The sequence below is a fragment of the Danio rerio genome, chromosome 22 (assembly GCF_049306965.1).
Source record: "Danio rerio strain Tuebingen ecotype United States chromosome 22, GRCz12tu, whole genome shotgun sequence".
Classification (NCBI taxonomy): Eukaryota; Metazoa; Chordata; class Actinopteri; order Cypriniformes; family Danionidae; genus Danio; species Danio rerio.
This window is the reverse complement of record NC_133197.1, coordinates 15,985,955-15,995,980: the sequence shown is the minus strand read 5'-3', so window position 1 is coordinate 15,995,980 and position 10,026 is coordinate 15,985,955. Positions and strand designations below refer to the sequence as shown.

The 10,026-nt window shown below is 34.4% G+C and overlaps 1 protein-coding gene across 1 annotated transcript; it reads left to right on the top strand.

The window, feature by feature from the left end:
• Window positions 1–617: 617 nt before the first annotated feature.
• Window positions 618–9,727, top strand: rtca (RNA 3'-terminal phosphate cyclase). The gene is given in 11 exon segments (NM_199536.2): window positions 618–979; window positions 1,126–1,226; window positions 3,739–3,882; window positions 3,992–4,115; window positions 4,195–4,253; window positions 4,342–4,483; window positions 6,336–6,457; window positions 6,548–6,606; window positions 6,803–6,897; window positions 8,663–8,767; window positions 8,879–9,727. Coding segments are annotated over 11 exon segments (1,092 nt in total). The 5' UTR covers window positions 618–934; the 3' UTR covers window positions 8,975–9,727.
• Window positions 9,728–10,026: the final 299 nt, after the last annotated feature.

Genomic DNA, 10,026 nt, shown 5'->3' with positions numbered 1-10,026 from the left:
ATCTATTATCAATAATACTATTTTTCTAAATGAATGCAAATTCATAAACAAAGACGAAATAAGTAGAAACTCTTAGCTGCATGATTAAAAAAATACAAAATAAACAGAAAGCAAAGTTTAAAAAAAATGTTAATAGTTAAAATATCTAACTGTTTTAATGTTATACATTAAACCATATTTATTTGTCAGAAAATATAGTTCAAATTGATTCTCCTTCAATTGTCTGTTAATTACGAATCGGACAAAGTTTCGGTTCACTGAATCACTCACACTAAACAAATTATTTTTGTTGTTTGTTCAAACTACTTATTAAAAATGAACCGAATTATTTATTTATTTATTTATTTATTTGGTAACTTAATTGTCATGTGTTAAATCCACTTAAGTTTGTTAAGTGAACATAAATGGATTTGTGTTGAGAAAACGTAAATGATTTGTTTAGAACCCAGCATTTTTAGTGTGGTTCACAAATCGCTCACCAAATTCTACTGAGCCGAACGGTTTGGTGAACGGGTTCATACGAATCACCGAAAAGATTCAATTCAGCAGAACGACTCGTCAACGAGTTGGTCCTCGCTCATCTGCGCATGCCCAAAGCCCGTCCACCATAGCAGTGTGACTGGCAATACTAGTTGCCAGAGTGTGACCGTGCTGCCAGGAAATTCGCTCATTTCTTATTTGTGGGCAAGTCAAGTCCGTCTGCGCTTATTTCTGTCGACCCAACTGCGCGTCCAACTTTAATTCTTCTTTAAATCCAGAAGAAGAGTTCATCTCGTGCCTCTGCTTTTGTTGAGGAGTTCGCGTTTATAGCGGCATTGTTGCGGCAATAAGCCGGTTTATATTAACTTTCACACCGAGTAAAAGTCGCGCTCGGTCTTTTCTTATTTCCACTCGCACTTTAATACATCCTTACAATTTCTCGGTTTTCTCGAAAATGGCCGCAACTACGTTTGAGATGGACGGAAGTGTAATGGAAGGGGTGAGTAAATTTCCACTCTTTTTGTTGTTTAATATCTTCCTTTAAAGTTTTAAATTGTTCGCATGTAATCATGGCATCACCTACATTTGATTTGCCTGGTGTCGCTAAATATTTGGATAACTAAATTTCGATGTTTGTGTTGAAAGGGAGGACAGATTTTAAGGGTGTCTGCGGCGCTGAGTTGCATCCAAGGGGCGTCAATCAAAATAAATAAAATCCGAGCCGGTAGAAGCACACCGGGTCTGAGGTAATGACCATTTTGCTTTATACATTGTAAATTTGTATTCCCATGTAGTTTTATGTGGGATTAAACAGTTGGTTTTGTGTGTGCCTAACATCCTCCATTTGCTCCCCCCTTTCCTATTCAACAGTGAATCATGAAACAAAGCAAAGTTGGTTGTTGGAGTCTAGTTACTCAATTACGCGTTACTTTTACCGTCAACCCCATAGATAAGTGACTGCTTGTCAGTTAAAGTTGTTTCATGTTGGTGTTTATCCGACAAAAATGCTGTTAAATACTTTTACCATGAATTTTTAATGGGCTCCTTTGTTAGTTGGCACTGAGGCACATGGCTACTTTCCATGTTGAGCTTCACATTTATCTCTTTAAACGATCTGTATTTGTGTCAGAGCTTTTTTTAACAGCCCATACTTTGTTGCTTGTTATACATTATGCCTAAATTTAGATATGTTGTCAACCTGAAGAGTTTGAAACCCAATGTGGAGTGATTCACTGTCAGCAAACAGAATTAATTAGGTTAAATTTGTAAGATTTTGTTATACTTCTGATGCACTAGCTAAGGTTCCAGAACCCTTCAAATTGTGTGAATTGAAACTGGTGAGTTAAAAATGCACCCAATGGAAACAAATTTCTTACAAAAAGTCCTATATGCCTATTTCACAAAGTTTTTCATTAGCATATTGTGTTTTTACAGCCAAATCGAAGAAGAAATATTTCACAAAAGTGCAATCGCACCAGTTTTGTTTTCCTGACAGATGGAAAAGTCAATCATTTTATGTTTTTTTTATCAACGTAAAGGTATAGTTTAACCAAAAATGAAACTTCTATCGTCATTTACTCAACATTTACTTAATTTAAACCATTATGAGCTTCTTTCTTTTGTTGATGTTTTGAAAAATGTGTGGAAGCCTGTAGCCATTGACTTCCATAGTATTTGTTTTTCTATTAACTAGTTTTCTGATGGTTAGAAAACTATGAAACCATAGAAAACTACGGTGTTCTGTTCTAACTGGTAGTCGGTGGTTTTCAGCTTTTTTTCGAAGTGTCTTCTTTTGTTTTTAGCGTAAGGAATAAACTCCTAAAGGTTTTAAACCACTTGAGAGAGTAAACTTTACTTTCTAAGTGAACTGTCCCTTTAATGAAATATTGCAACAGTTTTGTCCAAATCTTTCATGGAAATTTGGCTTAAATATATACAACAATATACAACAATAAAGCAAACAACATTAGCCCCATTTCCAATTGCTCTTCAAAATTACCAAATTAAAAGAATACCCAATGGAAACTACCATATATGGCAAAAAATAAAGTTTTTACACTCACTTAAGATTATTTTTCAGGAATTTTTAAAGTATATTTTCCAATGATTTTTGCAATGACTGATCCTGAGGACAAAGGTTATTTTAACGGCATAACTTTGGTCAATGGAATAGTAATTTTCCAATAATTTTTAACTATATTCAGAAAACATCAGAGAAGTTTTTCGGAAATGTAAATGTATTTATTTGTGTTTCAAGTACAGACTACAGCATTGTCAAAGCGATTTCCACTCAAACTTAACGACAAATACAACTAAAAACGTTGGGTTGTGCACGCTACGCCAGTAGATGGCGATGTACCGCTACACGTATGTACGTACACACGTACGTACAAATGCAATTTTTACATTTTTTTTTTTTTACAATGTTTGTTGTGGTTTACACCGCAACAATAAAGTGCAAAACCAAACAAAACGTGCTTAGGGCTAGCTTAAATAATGTGTCTGTGTTTTTTGGGTAAAGGATTAATCAAATAAACAGTCAGTCCAAGGTGCTCAAAATGTGAAAAAAAAATATTAAAAGGCTTTTATTGACATGTCTATTCTCTAAATCTGCATCAACACATTTCGGCAAACACTTGCCTTCATCAGGGTAACGGAGATCATGTGCATCTGGAGTTTTTTTTTTTTTTTTTAACACTATGATCTCATGACTCATTAGAATATCTAAACAATACTAAAATAGTATATTGAACACAAGGTCAACTCAACCATCAAAATTACCTTGTTTTTGGATTATTTTGTTGGTATAAATTGAATGTAATAAACCTTTTTGATTAGTTGTTGCTATCTATGTGATTCATCTTTATTATTACTATTTTCTGTATATTTTTGATTTATCTAAAACAAATTATTCTCTTTTTGTCAGTGGTTTGGTTGATGCATGTTTTGTTCTCCCGTATTGCACAAAATTGTCACAATATAAATGTTACGTATTTCAGTCCCTAGATTAACATTGAGGAGTTGTAACAACCTGTCAAAACAAAATAATAGCTGTTTTAAAACAAATGCCATTTTGAGGCTATCAAAACAGCGTTGTCCAGTAAATCAATAGCCAAAATAAAAGTTTTCAGTTGTTCTTTTGAAATCTGTTATGTAAACACCCTCCTCAGTTTTCTCTTCAATTGTTACCCCCCGTCACACACACACACACACACACACACACCCACCCCTCACCCCTTTCCTATTCAACGTCACCAGGCCTCAGCATCTGTCAGGTCTGGAGCTGCTGAGGGACATGTGCAACGGCAATCTGGAGGGAGCCACAGTGGGATCCTCCGAAATTACGCTCACTCCGGGGAAAATCAAGGGCGGGAATCACATCGCTGACACCCACACGGCTGGGTAAGACACTTTTCGTTTTTTTAATCCCCACTAAGCCATACTTTGTGACACCATGACAAAGCATTTTTTGAGGGGGGGAATAAGTCTGCGTTTGTGGTCTGTCCTGTAGAAGTGTGACTCTGCTGATGCAGGTTTCGCTGCCGTGTGCCCTGTTCGCTCAGGGGCCATCAGAGCTGTGCCTGAAGGGAGGAACTAACGCTGAAATGGCACCTCAAATCGACTACACAGTGAAGGTATCTGTAGATGTAAATTTGCATATTGGCTCGATTCATCAGTCGGATGTCCTTGTAATTCTTGTTTAATCCTTCTTAGGTCTTTAAACCAATCGTGGAGCGATTCGGAGTTCAGTTTGACTGCGATTTAAGAATGAGGTATTTAAAGAGGATTTTTGTTTTATTTTAATTGGATTTGATTGTAATTGTTAAAACTGAAAGCTAATTTTTTTGTTGTTAAAAACAGAGGTTATTATCCGAAGGGAGGTGGTGAGGTGGTGCTCAAGGTGAACCCGGCAAAGGAACTGAGTCCTATTAATATGACAGAAAGAGGGAACATCACTAAGATCTACGGCAGGGCCTTTGTGGCTGGAGTACTGCCATTCAAGGTAGAATAACAGAAACTTTTTATTTAATTAAATTTAACGTAAGTATATATATATATATATTATGTTTTTTTAAATATAAATTGGCTACAAAAATGCAACCACAACATTTTTTAAACTTATTTGAATTTTCGGTCCCACTTTATATTAAGTTGCCTTAACTACTATGTACTTGCATCAAAAAATAAATACAATGTACTTACTGTGTTTATAATGTATTTGAGAACACTTGTGGTGCTTTTGAGTTGGGATAGAGGTTGGGTTATGGACAGGTTTGGTGGTATGGGTAGGTTTAAAGGTGGGTTGAGGTGTAAGAAATGGTCAACAGTGTATTTACAAATGTAATTATTAAAGTTATTACACATGTAATTACATGCATGTATTTAATTAATAATAAGTACATAGTAAATACATGTATTTACACAATAAGTACATTGTAACAAACCATTAATTCATGTGTAAATACATATTAGTTAAGGCTGCTTAATATAAAGTGGGACCGTATTAGAGAATACCACGTTGCATAGAGTACAATACAATGCAACCGTTTTTTTTTTAATGCATGTTAGACCATCGATTTCTAGCTACCTAAATGATTGTAAATTCATGTACAGAACAAAAAAAAAAAACATCCTTAGGACATATAAAAGAGAGAAAACAATTATAATAGATAAAAAAACTATTAATACAATAATAATAATAATTAAACATTTAAAAAAAAAAGCATAAAGTGGAGAAAGGAAGAAAAAAGTGGCCTCGCTCACCGATACTCCTTAGGTTAACTTTAATTATTGAAGATTTAAAGACAAGACAGGAGAACTTCTCTTTAGGAAAGTTGTTTTGTGTCCTATTTATGATCTAAACCATTTCTACAAAATGAACTTAATGGATCCACAACAATAAAATAAATACATAAAACAGTTTTTTTATTACTAGTGACTTATCACTTGGGTATAATTTACAAAATACTGTGTGTACTTTATTTAAATTTTTAATTTTACGTTTTTACATTTTTAGCTTTTTGTCATTTTGTTAAACTTTTTTTTTTGCTATATAAGCAAATAAAAATGCTATATAAGTTTTATTTATTTGGGTGGAACTTCTTTTTTATGTAGCATAAGGGCAAAAATCAACCATAACTTGAATAACTTCATAATTTACACAACATATTGCAGATGATTGAATGATGGACAAATTTGTCAGTATGATGAACTACTATAGTCATCCCCTTTTTTGATAGAGTCCAAGCATGTGCTAGCTTAAGATTAATTAAGTTACATTAAGTTAAGTTAATTAAGTGTTACAGAGAAAGATAAAGGAAGTCATTTTTATCAACAGTTATCAGATTGTAGAACCAAAGTCATACTAGTTGCATTATGCTGAATTGTAATGGCATTATATAATGAGTAATAATAATTTATTTGATCTATTTTTTAGTATGGAGAGCTCTGCTGTTAATGAATTTCCCTTTGGGATTAATAAAGTCTAACAAACAAACAATAATTTAGAAAAAAAACATTTATTTTTGTAAATAGTTCTTTTTTTTTTTGTATATTGCCCAAACAACACATTATTAACCTCCACTACATAATGTATCTTTCGTAAGTGGCTTTTTAAAACGCTCAACATGCTTTTGTTTTATTTTTCTAATGAGATAATTAGCATTTCGTTCAACGCTATCTAGCATGGATAACCTCGAAAAAAAGCATGTTAACCCTAACATGCTTTGTCTTTTGCTTTTTAATCAGCATTGTTTAGAGAAAAGGCCATAGATGTTTATAAAACACTCCACATATTTTTCAAAACTGCTCTTAGCTTCGATATCAACTTCAGTCGCTTTGTTCTTGATGTTCAGCTGGCGAAGGACATGTCGACGGCAGCCATTCGCACTATCAGGAAAGAAATTAAGGATTTGTACATCAACATTCAGTCTCTGCAAGAGAAGGACAAGGCCTGCGGCAATGGCAATGGGATCATGTGAGTTCATCCCACTTTAAAAACGTCCGCCACAGTTGTTTTGCGGTTTAATTTTTAACTAACGTCTGTTTATTTTCCGTCTCCTGGCAGAATAATTGCAGAATCATCCACCGGCTGCATATTTGCAGGCTCATCTCTTGGCAAAAAAGGTAAGTGTTTGTCTGCCTGCCAAGTCCTGAAATTAATTCAGTGTCGTAGTTTTGGCACTAGAGGGCAATGCGTTACAAAGAAAAAGCCTGCGGGCCAGAGGACAGCCTTCAACATGTTCTTCTACTGATTTATTCATTTTTTTGTTGTGATTAATTGAATTTAAGACCGTTTAAATTCAACTTTACTTCTCTTTAGGTGTCTATGCTGATAAAGTTGGCATCGAGGCAGCAGAAATGTTGCTTAGGAACATCAGACATAATGGTTGTGTGGACGAGTTCCTGCAAGACCAGGTTAGAGATGCAAACACCCGAACAAAAATATTGTGCTTGTCTGAGGAGTTGAGCTGTGTTTCAACGTGTATGACAATATCCTAATTGTTATAATCATGTAAAATGCGAGTTGGCTTTTCCTATAAATTTTGCTCAAAATAAACATAAACACCTCTTGAGACTACTAAAGTATTTACTCCTTTATAAAAAAGTAATACATTTATAATACGATAATAATTTTGTTTGAATTTTATGTATTTATTTATTTTTTATATCATTTTCAAATGTATCCATTCACAAACCCTATAACTCTTACCAAGATTAGAACAAAACATAGCTGTCAATTATTGTAATCTACAATAATGGTAAATCAATAATAAAAAATATAGGTCAGGATAGTATCATCTGCAGTAAATAAATGGAGAACTTTTAAGCAAGCGTTACTGTGAGTTAATAAAAAGTTAAACGTTTTATTGAGATGATTTGTTGGCGATTGGTTGGGTGTTAATGGCCAAATTAGGTAGCTATACATGAAAAAAGAAAAATTAAGCTGTTAAAAAAAAAGATTTAAGACCTATAACACGACATTTCAGTAGATTTAAGACTTTTAAAGGTCTAAAATTTAGCTTTTGAGATTTAAGACATTTTAAGACCCCGCACACACTCTGTATAATGCAATTTTAATTAGCCATAATTTGTTATGGGAGCAAAAATGTCCCTGAAATGTTGAGAGATGATGGTAAAAGGAATATTTCAGTTTAAACTAAACTTTCTGACCCTCAAGCAGTTTTCTTTCTTCTGTTAAACACAAGTGAAGAATGTTGAAAACCAGACAATTGGTCCACAGTGAATTACAAAGTGAGGAAAAAAAGCCTACCATCAGCTGTTTGATAGACAATATTTTTAATATTTACTTCTGTTTAACAGAAGAGAAATACTGGAACAAATGGACAGTGATTAAATGATGACCGAAAACACAGTGGGTGCTGTATTGATTTGATACAAAATTTCAACAGTCAAAACAATACTGTGTGTGTTATGTTTAAGACATAGAATTGACTATTTTTTTGTGTTTAGACAAATCAGCAATGTTTAAGGTCCTTTCCAAATTCTATTTTTGTACCCCTACCCCTTCCCTTTAGCCCTTACAATCGAGGGTTAAGGGGAAGGGCTTAAAAATTTACCCCTAAGAATTAGGACAGCACTACACCACCTGCACACGTCATCATGTCCTCGCGATCTGATGCTTCATGTGAGATTAGACGATCGCGACAGCTGTAGTTATTCCAGTTGCGTTATTTTTTGGTATTTATCTTCAGGAAATCACTGAAGGCATATATCATGTCATCATAACAATATAATGTGGCAATAAAATCGTAACTATACTGTGTATTTACACAGTGGCCATATTCATCAATGTAAACACACCAAAAACAACAATAACATTATAGCAGACACTAAACAGCTCATTCCCAGCCACTAGACTTTTCTGACAGGGTATTCCAGTGTCATCGAGTGTCAGAATGTTGTGGGACTGCTGTACAGAAGTGATTATTAGGGATTATAGAGCTTTTGATGTGGCGATACAGTTGCCCTAATAAACTAAATAAAATAGTCAAAGCAATAGTCAAACTTAAATGTACAGAAAGAACGGTATAACGGAAAATGTTGGTGGTCTTAAAAACCTTGACTTTTCCAAACCGCAGTAAACCTTGTAAGCGGTTATCATGTCATGCCTAACTGCAAGTTCATAAAGTTTTGTAATTAATTTTTTTATTTTTTACAGCTTATTATTTTCATGGCCTTGGCAAACGGTACATCCAGAATGCGAACAGGACCAATCACTCTCCACACGCAAACGGCAATCCACGTCGCCGAACAACTGACGAATGTAAGTGGCCATATTTAAACACAACCATTTGTTTATTTTAATCAATTAAATTAACTAATTAATACATTTAATTATCTTATACTTAAGTTCTGATTTCTGTATGTTTTACAGGCAAAGTTTGCTATTAGCAAAGCGGAGGACGAAAACGCCAACGACACCTACATTATCGAGTGCCAGGGAGTGGGCGCCACCAATCCTAGCTTGTAAACGCACAGATCGCTCGTCAAAAAGGAGGACTTGTAGCACAGACACACTACTACTGTAACTGACTGGATGATGCAAAGATATCTTTACGTTCTTCGCGATTGATGATTAGTTTTGCTCTGACCACCAAGTCAGTCCCTATTTGTCGCGTCCCCCTTTTGTTGATACTCAGGGTTTTGCCTTACACTGTAACGAAACATCACCTTCAAATAGTTTTCACGCAATATTCGCCAGTCCGATTTGCTTTTTCGCACGCTAACATGAGCCTTAAAGTTTCATTCAACACTTCAGATTCTGCCGTTAACTATAACGATAGCATAAGCATTTTGCATGGCGTAGTAAAATACATGCATGTCACTGGTAAATTTAGTGCACTGTGTGTACAAGGAGAGAAAAAAAAAGATTCCCATTAAATTTATGGTTCCATGTAGCTACTTTTTTTTTTGTTTTTTATATTTGTTATTTAAGGCCTTGCGTTGGTAATTTCCCAGATTTCATTGCCATCTCTTTCTGTGCATTGAATTTCTTAGACATGCACAGTTGGGATGTTTGTCATTTTGATTCATTTGTGGTAAATATTTTTACTTGTTATTTATAAGATGGAACTGCAGACGTTTCAGTTTTTTTTTGCGCAATTGTTTCTGTGCCTTTTTCTTTGGTTTTGCTACTCTAGGTGACCATGTTCATTTGGTATTTGCATTATTAAAAAAAAACTTTGGAGGAAAAAAATAAAAATAAAAAAACAGTGATAGACAACATCGATTCTGTCATTTATTCAGTTTAACTGTATTTTTAATACTTTTATTTTAAGGGTTTTAAGTACAACAGAACACAACAAACAAACAATATTGTCTTGGAATATAAACACTTTGCAGGTAAATATATGAATTGCCAAATATGGGTTCAGCTGTTGGGGATACAAAATGTAGCGTTACACAGTATGTAGACATTAAAAAGTCCTATAAGGTAGTGTGCCAGTCAGTTTTCATGAAGGCTGCTGGATTTGGATAGAGCACGGTTCAGGTCTAAGTATCCAAAAAGAAAGGGTTCCCAGG